Source organism: Dysidea avara, chromosome 10 (assembly GCF_963678975.1).
Source record: "Dysidea avara chromosome 10, odDysAvar1.4, whole genome shotgun sequence".
NCBI classification, from domain to species: domain Eukaryota; kingdom Metazoa; phylum Porifera; class Demospongiae; order Dictyoceratida; family Dysideidae; genus Dysidea; species Dysidea avara.
In genome coordinates this window covers 23787793-23804329 of record NC_089281.1, presented here as the reverse complement: position 1 = coordinate 23804329, position 16537 = coordinate 23787793, and the positions used below count along the sequence as shown (strand labels likewise).

At 37.9% G+C, this 16537-nt stretch overlaps 1 protein-coding gene across 2 annotated transcripts in view; it reads right to left on the bottom strand.

Moving 5' to 3' along the window:
- Nucleotides 1-1763: 1763 nt before the first annotated feature.
- Nucleotides 1764-16537, bottom strand: part of LOC136269288 (uncharacterized) — a 28046-nt gene continuing 13272 nt past the window's right edge. Inside the window, exons 3-5 of one of the 2 annotated variants that reach the window (XM_066064823.1) lie at nt 5924-8159; nt 2540-3032; nt 1775-1994 (exon numbers count right to left, since the gene is read on the bottom strand). In XM_066064823.1, the coding sequence (XP_065920895.1) occupies nt 1922-1994; nt 2540-3032; nt 5924-8159 (2802 nt within the window). In that variant the 3' untranslated portion in view covers nt 1775-1921. Of the gene's footprint in view, nt 1995-2539; nt 3033-5923; nt 8160-16537 lie in introns of both variants that reach the window. The other variant, XM_066064824.1, reaches the window with a different exon arrangement.

Sequence of the window (16537 nt, the reverse complement as noted above, 5' to 3'; positions counted from 1 at the left end):
TCCTTCCGTGTCCCCATAGAAGGTAGTATAGTGTATATAAATTATTTCCGTGTTTGTATTGTAGAGCTAACAGCATGGTATAGCACCAATGTTAGCAGCTATAATAGGTTTTTAATTACTCAAGATGGATTTATTCATGGCCTTGCAGCATCTGGAGTACAAAGAAGCAATTTCCTGCTATTTTAGATTGTTGCATGAATAAAATAATTCTGTGGCTGCAGAGGAAAATCTATCGTGTATACATACACTTGCAGAAGATATAGGACTACTGTTCAAATAGTAGTCCTGCTACTTCTAAAAACCAGGCGCCATGCAGCTAGCTAACTCATCTGGAATAACTAGACAGTATATACTACTATGAATTAACCAACTATGTATTACTACTTTACAATAGGGTAGTTTGGGTTGTGCAATAATATAATTAGCTATTTCTCGTATTTCGTAATTCATTCAATTACGTTGCTATGCACTGCTAAGGAAGCGTTTGTTAAATAAACCGCTTTTACCACCATATTACGCACAAAACTATCTTCTAAACTGTTTTATTGTGTGACTAACGTGTTTTTTCCCCACAAATTCTCTCTACAAAGCCTCAAAGCTGCTCTTCATTTTCGTTCGATCGCGTACGTAAGGGATATGCCCCCTTTCAACTCGAAGCGATAGGCTATTCCTGGCAGTGTACGAGGCCTGCACCGTTGTTTTTCAGATGCTAAATGCCTGAAAACCTCAAGGGGAAGGTAGTCTGAGGAAAGTCACCACACCCGTATTTCAGTCCGCCGAAAAGAAACCACCTCAGAGCAAAGTTCACCTGTGCAGAAGTTTAATACAGACTTCATTTCACTTTTACTTCTTACGTAAATGCTGCTTTTACCGTTATTAAACGATTTTGCTCACGTGGGTGCGTACGGACAAACATAGGTAGATAGGTACCCACACACACACTTTTACGAAAACAATTTCAGTAAACCAGGCGCACGCCCACAGCCGGCTGTGGGCGTGCGCCTGGTTAAAAAGGGTTATTTTAATGCCAATGGTGCTTAGTTCAATAGTAATGCACTCATTATGTGTACACAAAACTTAAAATTTATATGCAAGGGATCTCTACTGTCTAGCAACAATACTGGTGGCTAGATAAAGGGCCTTGAGGTACAGCCTCCAGCCAAAGACAAACTCTGAACTTTGAAAAGATTAAAATACACATTTAACCAGTAATTTTAACAAAGCCCCATTTTGCCCTTCAGTGACTTCATCTTAGTAAACAATCTGCTTTATTTTTATTTGACAAAAAAAATTTTTGGACTTTTTGCCAGTTTGACAACAGTAATGGCTAAATGATGCAGCACACAATTTAAGCTGTAACATTGAATAACAATCTCCCTTATGACATGTGCAGGCTGTTTTAGGATATATGAATATCTGCTCAGTCTGCCTTAATTGTATTCTTATTGCCATCTTCTCCACAGAATGCAGGGAAAACATCACAGCAAAAATAGTGTTCCAATACTACCTATTCTAACCCCATCTTTAATCAGTATTGGAACAACTATTTTAAAAAACTCCCTATAATGAGACAAAACGAACCTCAAATCTATAAATGATTCTAATGTTATTCTCTATTGAGGGCTGTGGTCTATTTTTGTTTGAGTCGAGGAAAAATTTTTGGACTATTGGTTCCAACACCTAAACATAGACGGAAGAAATACAGTCAGTATTTGTGTATGAATTATGCTGTGCATGTATTGAGGCATCAATTTCACATCATCTTTTTTTCCTTGCAGGGCATATGAAGTAGCCTACAAACTCTTGCAAGAACATTCACACTAATATGGATAGCAAATATACATTGCAATACAGCAAATTTTAATAGTCAGTAAAAATATTTAAGAGTATTCATGCAACAATTTACTAAAGCAGTATTGTATCACTCTTTTATTCCTTTAGCTGCAAGTTCTTCAGTTACTCTGTTCAAGTAGGTTGGGTCTGGATAACCATAGCTATACAAAAAGTAAAGAATAAGAGGAACATGATAGATATCAATTAAATTCACAAAAAATATAAAAGCAAGCATTATATTTTAATCAATTGCATTTATCTATTAAAGAAAAACAATTGAAAATTCAATGAATCTAGTTAGATACCATTATCATACAGTACGATAGTAGTACTGTATAGCAGGGACCACAAAGGAGTAGGCGTGGCCCATGAAAAAACATCACCCAATAACCAGCCTCAATTTTCCCTGACGACAATGAGGTAGGTAAAACTAAGCCCAAACAAGCTTTCCCTGAAATGCTTTCAACAAGTTGTTACAGAATTAAAAAAAAGTCTAACAGAATTTTCTACTGACTGCATGATTGATCCCTTCAGACAAGCGTAACTCGATTTCTTTTCACCTATCTTATACTAGTGGTATCAATAAGACTTTATAATGGTAAAAGCACTGGTGCACTGCTGAAAAACCTCCAGACAGATGAAGTATTGCCCAATTTTTAACACCAAATAATTTATACTGTATGTAACTACAACACAAAATGACAACCTTTCTGGACCTCCATGTGTGCTTGTCTTATGATGGATATCATTCCAGACTACAGTATCTTTGGCCCCAGTTGTGTGGGATGTCCCCACAGTAAATACCAATCCAGCATCAAAAGCCTTTCTGAGTAGTCGAGCAACTTTCTGTCCCTCAGGTGAATTTGGTAAGTAAGCAGGACGCGATGTACCATTAAAATAATGCCCAGGGTTAGGATGTTCTGGACCTTGTTTTCCACCAGGAATGTTGTATCTGATACAGATGGTACCATACTTCTCATAACCAGGTAAACATTCATGCATGATGTGAGTGCTCATGGTACCACCTCTTGGTTGATTTCCAGTTATTTTCCTCAATGGTAAAGTACAGGTGGGACAGTATGGTTTGTGCTTCATGGCCTCGTCAAGACATGACTTACAAAACTCTTGCTTGCAATGCTTGCAACAGGTCACTGCTGTAGGGGCCATGCTTTTCAGTGATTCAAAACAAATCGGACAATCTAACCAACAACATTGAGATTACACTTATGCTGTCAATACAATATACGTAGAGTTCATTTACTATTGCTTGCAAATTTCCACTAACATACATACATAAATTCATTATTCTTGCAGAAATTATGCTGAATACATTTTACATGTGCTGTTTTGGCAAAACATAGAGAGTCAGTGCTACCAATATGCATATAGAACACAAGAAAGCAGTTGGATCTATAGGCATTTAAAGAGAGAGTTGTACAAGGAATTTTACGTTCAATTAGGAATCATAGCAAAAAAGAAGAGAAACAAGGAAGGTTGCTTTAATCAGAGGACATTCAATCCTTCATTCTTCTATACCAAATTAGGGATTGAATGTCTGCTAGCATATCTACTAGTATATTTAAAAGAATTAAAAATGAAGTAGGAATCCAAGCAATAAAAAGCAGTGAAACAGGAGATGAATGATGGTATTACAGTATAGCTCTGTGAGAAAATCCCTACTTTGGCATGTCAAAACAATTATTTTGTTAACTATATTTATAATAATAATAGCAGCACAGTCACCCTAATAGAACAGTCACACGTGTATAGCTGTGTGCTATAGCAAAAATACTGAACAAACTAGTGTGTTAAAAATTACTAATTTGAAATGCGGTAGTTACAGTTTAACTCGGGGAAAATCCCTACTTTGGCATTTAATAAGGGGTGTGTTCATTGTGTTTGAGTGTTAAGAGGTGTGCTCTCTGTGCTTGATTGTTATTATTTAACCAAGATCATTAATGGGTATGGTCTCAAATCTATCATGAAGTTACAGGAATCTACCGGGTGTCCAGTATCTTTTACAGTAGTGGAAGCGATTTAAATAATTTTGTGGCAACTAAATATGTTGCTCACGGAAAGTGTTAATATGGAAAACTGACACCTGGATATGGTTTCGTTGCATGAAGAAGATGATGACCAGAAGATAAAAGGAAAGACAAGGCACAGAGGGCACATACTCACTGAAACCCCAAAAGGCACATCCTACTAATGAGTTTGTTATTGTGGCATAAAATGGTAACCATGCACTGCTTTATTTGGCCTACAGCCTTGGGACTGTGGTCAGGCAGGCGGGCAGGCAGACGAAAATTTGAGTTTAGACAATTTTTAGACAATTAAAAAAATTCTATATTCATCTGCCTTTAAGTGTTTTCTTGTTTTTAATGCTGTATTTGATGCTAATATTATGTGATTTTCGTAGCTTAAAATGTTTCTAGAACGACTTTTAAAGGCAGCATTTTAGGTGGTGTGCATCATTTTAGGGGGTGTGCATCATTTTAGGGGGATCCCTAAGTACTACCGTACTGTTTGACAAGTGTAGGCGACCTTCCTTGTTTCACTACCTTCTGTTTTGTGACTTTCTATGATCCCTAATTGAACTTAAAAATTCCTAATTTTTGTTTAATTAACAGCTGAAAAGTGAAGTGAACATTAAGCTTTATTTTCAGCTATGTTCAGCCTGTTACACAACCTTACAAATAAAGGACACTTTGAGAAGCACCTCTGCAATCACTACAGAAAACACAGATTCTGGCAATTTCCGTTACGGAAGCCATCACGTGTTAGCTACCATGGATCGACACTTTATGCTGTCAGCAAAGATAAATGGGAACCTATGATACATGCATTGTACGAACTGTACTGTGGTATGCAAAAAAAGCACTGAAATGACATCAAACAGTGACTAAATCAAGCCTGTAGCCTTAGTCATTATTGAGGTACTCTTGTTTGAAGGAAACAGCAAGTAAGTAAGCAAGTAAGTGAGTGAGTGAGTAAAGTCAGTCAGTCAGGTATTATACAATTCCTCTAAATAAAACATAAATTTTCGTAGCAACCTATTGGAAGCATTGAAGACACTTTTTGGCTTGGTTATACCTAACCAATGCTGTTAAGGTGCCATGAAGGTATTGTGAGGCTGGCTTCTGGCCAATATATATATTGTGAGAATGCGCAACCTTCATAATCCCTAATATACAGTTACAATTGTACTGTTTGATACCATATAAGTGGTTATTTTCAAACCAGAAATTTTTGTATGAACAGTAAAATCTAAATTTCAAAGAATGCATATTTTGAAGTACAGGTGGATTTCAAGCAAATAGAAATTCATATCACAAATTACAAAAATATGTAAAGTCTACATGTGCTCGCCTTACTTTAACTCCACTTTTGCACACTGGAAAGAAGACTGATTTATAAGTGGAGTAGATAGCAGCCACTGGCAAGGCAATTGGCTCGATCAGGGTACAATAGCAGACAGCATGGATTCCAAATGATAGCCATTCTGAATAGTTTACTGGCTATTGATGCAGTAATGATACTGTTCAACTATTGTTAATAATAACTGAGCTTAAAATACACAAGCGAATACGCATTGCTCGATCACATGAAAATACGTTATTTTTACTTGTGGGAATTTATTTTTGAAGAACAACAGGACTTGGGAATTTATCTTTGAAGAAAGACCTCTTTGAAACATCCGAAAATAAAAACTCTTTGAAAATAACCCGCTATACATTAAGACTTTAGCTTCACCCAATCTTGAAATGCATCACCCAATTGCTAAGTGGTTAGGGTTTCCTAATAAAGGGTTCATTGGAACCACCCCACATTTACAGTGAAAAGATACGTATGTTACAGACACTAAACTTCCAACACTAACTCATCAGTATTATGTTGAATGTGACTGGTAACATACATTTTTTGCCGTTATTTTAGATGCAGTTCTAAAGACTTCATATATGTTTTGCAAGTACATGATAACCCTGAGTTTGAGTCCTAGACTATGTTGGGCACAGTGGTTAAGAAATGGATGACATACCAATAGTGTACATTAGCAGTAAGAATCTAATTTGTACATAACTTGGCTTACTCTCTTCTTTCTTTTTTTCCTTCTTCTCTTCCTTTGTGGATGGCGGCAAACTTTTGCTGGAAATAGTAACTGATGTAGAAAAGCTTGTCTGGTTTTCAGGTGAAGTTTTCTTTGCAGATCTGTGATCATCATCATTAGATGTCTGATGATCATTTAGCTCCTCCATGGTTGGATAGAGTGGTGCTTGAGCAGTAGTAATAGTTGTAGTGGACAATGAAGTACTTGTTGTGTGGGAATTGCCATTATCATTGTTCTCCCCATCTTTATTATCACCAATGCGCTTTTTGTAATCTTCGTTCTCTGTATCATCCTTTAGTTTATCACTTTCTGTTGCTGGATCATAATTCTCATCTGCTGACTTGAAAGAATCAATTGAAACATCACTGCTTTTCTTTGCTCCTAATTCATTTGTATCTCCTCTGTTCTCTCTGTCATTGTCTGCAGCACCAGTAGGCCCATCAAGGGGAGAATGACTAGATGTTACTGGTAAGTGGCTGGTAACAGGAGTTTCAGAACTGGTAGTCATGGAATGTTGTACTCCTGTCACCATTAGTGGTTGTTGCATTGCAGCTTGACTGTAACTTTGAGGGGTGTGTAATAGAGGAGATGTGTTAGCAGTTGATATTGGTCCTAACAAATCTGCAACTGGACCAGCAGGATTACCAAGTGAAACAAGACTGTTTTCCATGGACACTTTTGGTTGCTGTGTCAAAGCCTGGTTATAAAGTGGTACTCCAAATCGAGCATTACCAGCCCGTCCTTGAGGAAAGCCTGGTGGAGGAGGAGTATGAACAGCCCCTAGAAGTAAACGAGGTTGACCATTATGGTGGAAAATATTGGGATTTATTATTGTTGAAGAGGTGGTAGCAACACCAGGGAAAAGTGGATCATCAGGCAGTGACTGCAAACGCTGTTTCTCTCTATGGAACACATCAAGGAACACCTGATAAGTAGGATCATCGATGATGACAATACGTACATCTGTCAGTAGTACAGGACTACTACACTTGTAACTACAAAGTGCTGAGAGCATAACGTTAGCCACAAGCTCTTTTGATACACCAAATATCCCTGAACTGATTGGTGGAAACGAAACAGACTTGCATTCAAATCTTTCTGCTATGATCATTGTATTATTACAAGCATTTCTCAATAGGGGACCACAGCTCTGTTTGTGCTGGTATGCCATAGGACCAACTGCATGGATAACCATTTTACACTTCAAGTTTCCTCCGGCACCTGTTGCAACTGCATCACCTGTCTGTATACTTCCACGTTGACTGATCAACTGGCTAGATGCTTTCTGCACTTCACCATTACTGGCTCTATCAATAGCAGCAGCTACACCCCCAGCATGTTGCAGACAATCATTTGCAGCATTAACTATGGAATCAACATCCTCATCTACAATATTAGCAAGCTTAATGGTGACTCTCCTGGAGATCTTGGGTAAATCAATAAAAACTGTCTTAGATGATATAAAACTTTGAGCTGAAGAAGATCTTTGAACTGAAGCAGTAAGCCTCTTTCTTACATGTTGCATCTGTCGAGCATCAGTAGATAAGCATTTGATTTCTCCTTTCTCTGCATCATACTTGAAATAAGTGTGGTTGAAGGTCTTGTTGTACTCATCAACTATTGTACTTGCCTGTTGTACATCACTAACTGATACTGAATGTTCCTTTAGTTTACCACCCATCATCAGCTCACGGTAGGCAGTAAACATTTCCTCTTTGACCTTCTCCTTCTCTGTAACATCATCACATTCAATGTTGATTGTCATTGTCTGTTGATCATAAGACACTGCAGAGTGTTGGTAGGCTCCTGTCTTCTCCATTAAAACAAGGACATCAGGATTGAGATTTGATGCTTTGGCTGAAATACTACTATCAGAAGATTCGGGACCTTCTATCACAGCGCTTGTAGCCTGTGGTAGACTGTCGACTATTTCATCAGTATGACTAGGTTGGCTAAAAACGATTGCATTGCCATCACTTAGAAACTCAGAGAAGGAATTGTTCTTGGCACTATGGCATAATTCTTTTGTCATCAACTGTTTGAAATGCTCACGAAATTTTCCAACACTCAACCAGTTACCTTCTACCACATATCTGGAGCCAGCACCTGTCACCAGAAGTTCTTCTTTTTCAATTAAGTGTACTGTATCTTTTGAAAGCATAAGATCTTGAACAAATGAAGAACCTGCCTCTATTTCTATGGTGACCTTTTCTGTTACCTATATGAAAAAAGTAACATAATTTTTAACCTTATAGTAAATAAAACTACAGCATACTATACTGTATGATAGATACTATATGTGTTAATATGTATAGTACCCCAAAATAAAAGGTGCCTGACAACATTAAAACTCATTGCTAAAATATTTTGTGAGACAAAACATACCTTCACGGAAACATCTTATTGTATAACAACATTCTAGTATTACAATAAGAAACCCTTATAGAATGATCAACATAGAATTTAAAAATCCCAAACCTGATTTTTGATCTGACCTCCTACCTAAATTCCTGACCAGTCGATACGGTTAACAACGCATTGTACAAACACTATTTTATACCGCATTACATGCAGCATGTGCCTTCAGGTTCTGAAGAGTGTCTGCCCTCTGGCCATGCCTGTTAGGAAACTGTTGACATGGAAAATTAATGCCTCGATATGGTTCCTTGCTTGAAGAAGACGGTATCTAGAATATTGGAAAGTAAGGCATGCATACAGAAGTCACAAAATTCTTTATACTACTCACATCTGTCATAGAATGAGCTATTATTAATGATGTAATTTTACGTAATGGGTGTACATTATACAGAAGAACTTTGTATAAATGTTGAACTTATTCAATATAATTCAGTCACCTAAATAACAAGACAGAGATAGTGTCTTCTCTGGATACCTCGTCGCGAACCAGATACAACATAGTGGTGCTGAAACCCGGGATGACTTCACCTAGCATCTGCTTACCTGGATGGGTGACTAGTATAATAGCTGTCGCTAGTATAATAGCTGTCGCTTCACCTAGCATCTGCTTACCTGGATGGGTGTCGTTGTTGACCTCGTCATACGGACGAGGTCAACAACGACATGACAAGGCCAAACAAGAACGAAGCTGTAGACAAGGGTGACTCGCACTGCTTTGACTGTAAACAAGAAAGTTTCCAAAATGTCTGGACTGATAGGGCGTCTTATTGGACTGACGAAGGCACGTCTTCAAGGCTACATCAAACAGGCAAGAAAAGTAGTCATTTTACCAATTGATGTGTCTAACCTTGAGAAGGAAGAACGAGAACTGGAGGATCTAATTTGACAGCTTTCAACTAATATCACGCATCTTGAGAAGTGTAACGAAGAGTGGCTTAGGCTTCTAGATAAAATGAAAGATGACGAGAAATTAGAGAAGAAAAGGAATATTGTTGGGCCACTGATGGTGATGATGGATTAATTGAACTGCTATTAGACTCGAATGAAACAGTAACCAGTCTTCAAGGACATTTGTCACAGGTTTTAAGAAAACAAGGGGCACACAGACTTGGATACAACGGCCCCAACCTTTGCTAAATACAGAACAAAGGGATAGGGTTAACCCTCAAATTAAGCTTCCAAAGTTAAATTTACCTAGTTTTGACGAAAATATCCTTAATTGGAAGGAATTTTGGGATATTTTTAAGTCAACTATTCACGAACAAGACTTACCTAATGTTACGTAGTTTAGTTATTTGAAAGGTGTTCTGCATGGTGCTGCTGCTACTGCTATTAGTGGTATATCTGTTACCAATGAAAATTACGATACTGCTATAAGGTTCCTTACAGATAAGTTTGGGAAAAGGGAGGTGATCATTGACACATTGTATTCTCAATTACAGTTTCTTCCAGTAGCAACAAGCCAGAGTAGTGATGTGAAGTCTACATTTGAAAATATTTCAAGACAACTAGAAGCAGTGAAAGAGGACATTAACAACCAGAAGTTCCTTATTCAACAAGTGTTATCAAAGTTTCCCACACAGGTCATAGTTAAGCTGGAGGAATCAAAACCTCTGGATGAATCATGGAATCTTCCATTGGTCAGGAAGTCACTAGAGCGTTATATTCCATTTTTACCAATGCTCAACGTAACGAATCTAATACTAGATTTGTAAGTGCCAGTGTGAGAAAGGTGAGTCCTTATAAGTCAGCGAGAGACAGTTCTATTGAGACTTCATGTTCTACTGATACATTTGTCACAAATACCAGTACTGGAAGGTATAAAAGCAAGTCTTATGTAACAAGACCTTGCATTTTTTTTGTAAACGTGAACATTTTAATGACTCATGTGACCAATATGTTGATGTTGTTGATAGAAGGAAACAGTTACAAAGGCAAGGACGATGTTTTATTTGTCTTAGAGTTGGTTACATATCTAAACAATGTCCAAATGTTTCTTTGAAGTCTTGTTTTTATTGTAAGAAGGTTGGACATCACAGAAGTATTTGTCCTACCAAGTGTGAAAGGTCAAGTGTGAGTCACAGCAATGATACCTTAGTTCATCTGTAGACAATCACCACCCAGAATCTGAACAAAAACCATCTGATACAACATCAGTTGTAAGTAATGCATTGTTGGCTAGTGGTGAAAGGGTGTTGCTACAAACAGCCCAGGTGATTGTGTGTGGTACTGACGGAGCCAAGTCACAAGCTCGTGTTTTGATGGACAGTGCCAGCCACCGCACTTTTATGACAGAGCAGATGTCAAAGAAACTGAAGTTACAGCCACAGAGAAGAGAAGCTCTATCTGTATCAACTTTTGGTACAAGGAAACCTCAGAATTTGGAAACCTTTGTAGTTGAGTTCAGTCTAACCACAAAGGAGGGTTTGACTATAGTTTTACATGCTAATGCATTACCACAGATCACCGGTCCTATTCTAAGAGGTCCTTTACACCAGGCAGATATTGAATTGATAAAGGCAATTACTCCTGACAAGATGGCTGACAATATTCCCATTCAACTTAGTTCAGCTACCATTGATATTCTGCTTGGATCGGATTACTTTTGGAGTATAGTGGATGGAGACAGAATTGTTCTCCCTTCTGGGTTATTGTTGATATCTTCTAAGTTGGAGTACATACTTAGAGGGAAATATCCTGATCAGACTGAAGAGAGTAGCAATGAGATTTCCTCTTGTTTGGTCATGGCCCAGAATGAACATCCATGTTTAAGTGATCTTTGGACTTTGGAGACCACTGGTATACGTGATCCAATACATGCTAAGGAAGATGATAAAGCTTTGGAGAAGTTCAACAATACTATTTGTTATCGTGAGGGTCGATATTATGTTACGTTGCCATGGAAATCTGATGCTCAGTTATCAGAGAATTTTGACATCGTATTCGGGAGAATGAAATCCTTATTTCGTAGACTTCAAACTGATAAAACATTGTTGCAACAATATTGTGATATTATTCACTCTCAACACCAGTCTGGAATTATTGAATTGATCGATGACCATCCAAGGAAGGATGTAAACAGAAGACATTAACTTACCACACCACCCTGTTATAACGTCATTGAAAACAACTACAAAAAGGTTAGAATTGTGTATGATGCTACTGTAAAAGTAAGGAAAGATGTTGTGAGTCTTAATGAATGCTTACACAGAGGACCTATTAATTTACCAAACATGTGTGGTGTATTAATTAGATTTCGTCTGTATTATATTGTTGTTTTTGCCGATATTGAGAAAGCGTTTTTACAGATAGGAGTGCAAGAACATGAGAAAGATGTGATGAGATTTCTATGGTATACTGATCCCACCAAATCGGAGAAGGTTGAGGGAAACCTATCTACTTACCGATTTTGTCGCATGCCATTTGGCCTAATCTGTAGTCCCTTTTTACTGGAAGGAACATTGAGATTTCATTTGAAGAGCTTTAATTCACCTGTAGCAGAGGCTATCAGTGACAACATATATGTGGATAATGTTTGTGTTGGAGTCAACTCAACGGAAGAGGCTTTACATATTTACAGTGAAGCTAAAGGTATATTTAGAGGTGCTTCAATGAATCTACGTCAGTGGACTTCAAATTTTAACGAATTTCTCAGCAGTTTGCCAGAGGGAGAGAAGTTATCTGGAAAGAGTATTAAGGCGTTTGGTATAATTTGGAATCGAATTGAAGATCATTTACAGATACCTACCTTCAAAGGAAGTCTAGATGAAGTTGATATTACTAGATGACAAATTTTGAGTGATGTTTCCAAGATATATGACCCATTGGGTCTGATTGGTCCTATTACCCTTTCCAGAAAGTTGTTTGTACAGAGATTGTGGACAATCAATAAGTTGAAATGGGATGAGACCTTACCTCGGTCTTTATCTGATGAGTGGAAACAGTTGACTCTAGATTGGCAGAAGTTATGTACTTTGCAAATCCCAAGATACATTGGAAAGTCTGATGAAGATGTGAGTTACCAATTAATAGTGTATTGTGATGCTTCTGCAAAGGCTTATGCCACTACAGTTTATGTAAGAATTGTTAGCAAGAAGTCGGTTAAGACTAATTTAATTTTTTCAAAGCTTACGCTTGCTCCTGGGTTTAAAGAGTCATTCCAATGGGGAACAGGGACAAGTATCATTACCTAGATTGGAACATATGGATGTCATGATAGGAGTTAGAGCAATTGTGTTTGTTACCAAAGAACTGGAATTACCGATAACTAAGTGGATGGTATTTAGTGATTCAGAGTGTGTTTTATACTGCATCAAATCTACTAATCAGCTTCCAATGTTTGTACAAAACAGAATAAGTAAAATTCAAAAGGAGCAATATCTTGTATTTGCTTATGTTCCATCTTGTCAGAACCCTGCAGATTTTTCTACTAGAGGTTTAAGTGTTACCGAGATTGAAAGTTGCAGTTTGTGGTGGTATGGGCCAGATTGGTTGCGATTGTAGGAAGATAATTGGCCTACCTGGAATTTTCCAAATATTACACCTGACAGATTGGAATATTATTTGTCTCAGGCTAAAGTGGTTGGATCTCCAGTAATGTAAGAAGCCATTAATCTTGTGAAGGGCACAGCTGTTGAAAAAGGCTGTGTATCACCTTTTGGAATCGATGAAACTAAATATTCATCATTGTGCAAGTTGCTCCGCATCACAGTTTTATGTTTGAAGTTTGTTAAGAAAAGGGTGTTTAACAGGTGTTCACAATCACTACAGGAGAAGGTTTTACAGAAGTGTACTATTTTGAAGAGGGTGATCACGGAGATAAAAGAGCAATCACTTTATTTCAGCAAGATTAGAGCAGCTACCTTATTATGGCTTTATGTGATTCAACGTAGACAATTTTGTGATGTATTTACTGCTATTAGGAAAGGAATATGAATTGTTTACAATTACAACTTGGACTGAAAATTGATGGATTTGGTGTTATGAGCTGCCATGGACATTTTCAGAATGCGGATATTCCGGAGGGAGCTACATGTCCCAAATTGCTGCCACGCCAGGAGCACCTTATGCGACTTTTGATCCAGTATGTTCATGAGAAATTAATTCATGCTGGTGTATCTCACACATTGGCTTCATTGCGTCAGGAATATTGGATCATTAAATAAAGGAAGAATGGAAGTCAAGTCAGTGTTGTCTCGTTGTCTGGTGTGCTGTTGGCACAAAGGGCCTTCATTTAGTCTACCTAGAATGCCGCCGTGGCCAAGAGAACGGGTGGCTCAGTCTATGCCATTTCAATTTGTGGGTCTTGACTATTTAGGACCTATCTCAGTATAGGAAGGAAAGGAAGTGATTAAGAGTTTAGTTTGTTTATTTACTTGTTTGTCAGTCCGTGCCATACATTTAGAATGGGTAAAGGATTTAACCCCCCAGCGGTGTCTAGCTAGTTTGAGAAGATTCGTAGCAAGATGGGGGAAACTTCAATCAGTGATTTCTGATAATGCCCCACAATTTAAGGTGGTAAAGACAGCCATAGACTTACAGTAGAGAAAGGTTATGTTAGTTGATGAAGTAAAACATTATGTGACTGAAGGAGGAGTAAAGTGGCAGTTCACTACAGCCCTGGCCCCATGGCAAGGTGGATTCTATGAAAGGTCGGTTTGGTTGGTTAAGAGGTCACTGAGGAAAGCAATGGGTCAAAGACATTTTACAATTGATCAACTCATCACAATTCTTATCAAGGTGGAGGCAATAGTCAATACACGTCCACTTACGTATGTTTATGACGAGATTGACTCAGGCTTTACCCTTACTCCAGCACACTTTCTGATGTCCCGTTTTCAGCCTCTGTTATTGTCAACATCAGACTCAGATGATGAAGAAGATGAGTATTGTAATGTCAAAGATTCAGCAACATCTTTACTTGATATATGGAGAAAGGGCCAACAACAATTGAATTCGTTTTGGCAGATTTGGAAAAATGAATATTTACTTAGCTTAAGAGAGAAATCTTCTATGTACCATTGCAAAGAAAAGAATCAGATAAATGCAGCTCCCCACATAGGGCAAGTTGTCATCATCAAAGATGAGAAGGTCCCCAGAAGAAACCGGAAACTTGGTAAAATTGAAAGATTGTTTTACAGCAATGCATATGGTGGAGAGGTCCGCACATGCAGAAGAAATTTATTTATCTGGAAACAGACATATTCAGCGTTCTATTAAATTATTATATCCCTTGGAATTAACTGATCAATCTAGAATGATGTTACTGAAGTTACTCCAAAGTCTCAACATGTTGGATGTGCTGAGCCTACAAATAACAGAACAAATAATAGAAGGGTACCAATGCGGCAAGCAGCTGCTATTGCAAGACAGATGATTCACCAATCTTTGGAGAAAAACACTGCAACTATTTTATTCATTGTAACATAAATCTAAACCAAAACAGCCAAGCTGTAAAACAAGAGTGTGGCCCCCAAAAAGGCCAGGATGAAAAAAGATCTGAAATCCAAGGTGGCGGCCAAGAAATGGCTGTGATGGTAGGTTAATGGCAAAAATTTAATTACGACAATTCAGGTGAATTTGGTTCCTGAATTGTCTGAGGAGGCAACGCAAATTCACCTGAATTGTCGTAATTAAATTTTTTTTGCCATTAACCTACCATCACAGCCATTTCTTGGCCGCCACCTTGGATTTCACATCTTTTTTCATCCTGGCCTTTTTGGGGGCTGCACTATTTTTTTTACGGCTTGGCTGTTTTAGTTTAGATATCACTTCTTTTTATATTGCAAGCCACAAAACCAGGCTTTGGTGCTTCTTGGTTTTTTTTTTCTTTTCTGCAGGAATATTGGAACAAAGGAAGAAATGTTGTGTACAGTTTTTTGTCTGATTAAAAATATTTGTATATTTAACAATGAAAGATAATCATACTGTAGGTAATAAGGTGACTTCTTATACATAACTGAACTGTAGCTGAAACTCCCATTGTTTGTAGCTGAACTCTTTTCAGAGTGACTTGTTTCTAGCTGAACTCTCTACATGGTGATTTGTTTCCAACACATATTTCTACAGGGTGATTTGTTTGTAACTGATCTCTATAAGGTAACTTGTATCTAGCTGATATCTTTACTGGGTATTGTTTGTAGCTGATCTCTCTACAGGGTGATTTGTTTGTAGCTGAATTCTCTACATGACGGTTTCTTTGTAGCTGAACTCTCTACAAGGTAACTTCTTCTAGCTGATCTCTCTACAGGGTGACTTGTTTGTAGCTGAACTTTCAACTTGATGGTTTCTTTGTAGCTGAATTCTCTACAAGGTAACATCTTCTAGCTGATCGTTCTACAGGATGACTTGTTTTTAGCTGAACTCTCTACATGATGGTTTCTTGTAGCTGAACTCCCTACAAAGTAACTTCTTCTAGCTGATCTTTCTGCAGGGCAATTTATTTGTAGCTGAATTCTCTACAAGGTGGTTTGTTTGCAGCTGAACTCTCTACATGGTGGTTTCTTTGTAGCTGAACTCTCTACAAGGTGACTTCTTATAGCTGAACTATCTACACATTGATCTTTTTGTAGCTGAACTCTCTACAGGGTGATTTGTTTGTAGCTGAACTCTCTACAAGATGATTTGTTTCTAGCTGATCTCTTTATAGGGTAATTTGTTTGTAGCTGATCTCTCTACAGGATGGTTTCTTTGTAGCTGATCTCTCTACAGGGTGACTTGTTTATAGCTGAACTCTCTACAAGGTGATTTGTTTGCAGCTGAACTCTCTACAGGGTGTTTTTTGTAGCTGAACTCTCTACAAGGTGACTTCTTCTAACTGATCTCTCTACAGGGCAATTTGTTTGTAGCGAATTCTCTACAGGGTGATTTGTTGGCAGCTGAACTCTCTACATGATGGTTTCTTTGTAGCCAAACTCTATGCAGGGTAATGAGGTTGTAGCTGAACTTTCTACAGGGTGATTTGTTTGTAGCTGAACTCTACAGGATGGTTTCTTTGTAGCTGAACTCGCTGCAAGGTGATTTCTTCTAGCTGATCTCTCTACAATGTAACTTCTTGTAGCTGATCTCTCTACTGGGTGACTCGTGTCTAGTTGTACACTCTACAAGGTGATTTGTTTGTAGCTGAATACTCTACAGGGTGATGTTTTGTAGCCAAACTCTCTGCAGGGTGATTTTTTT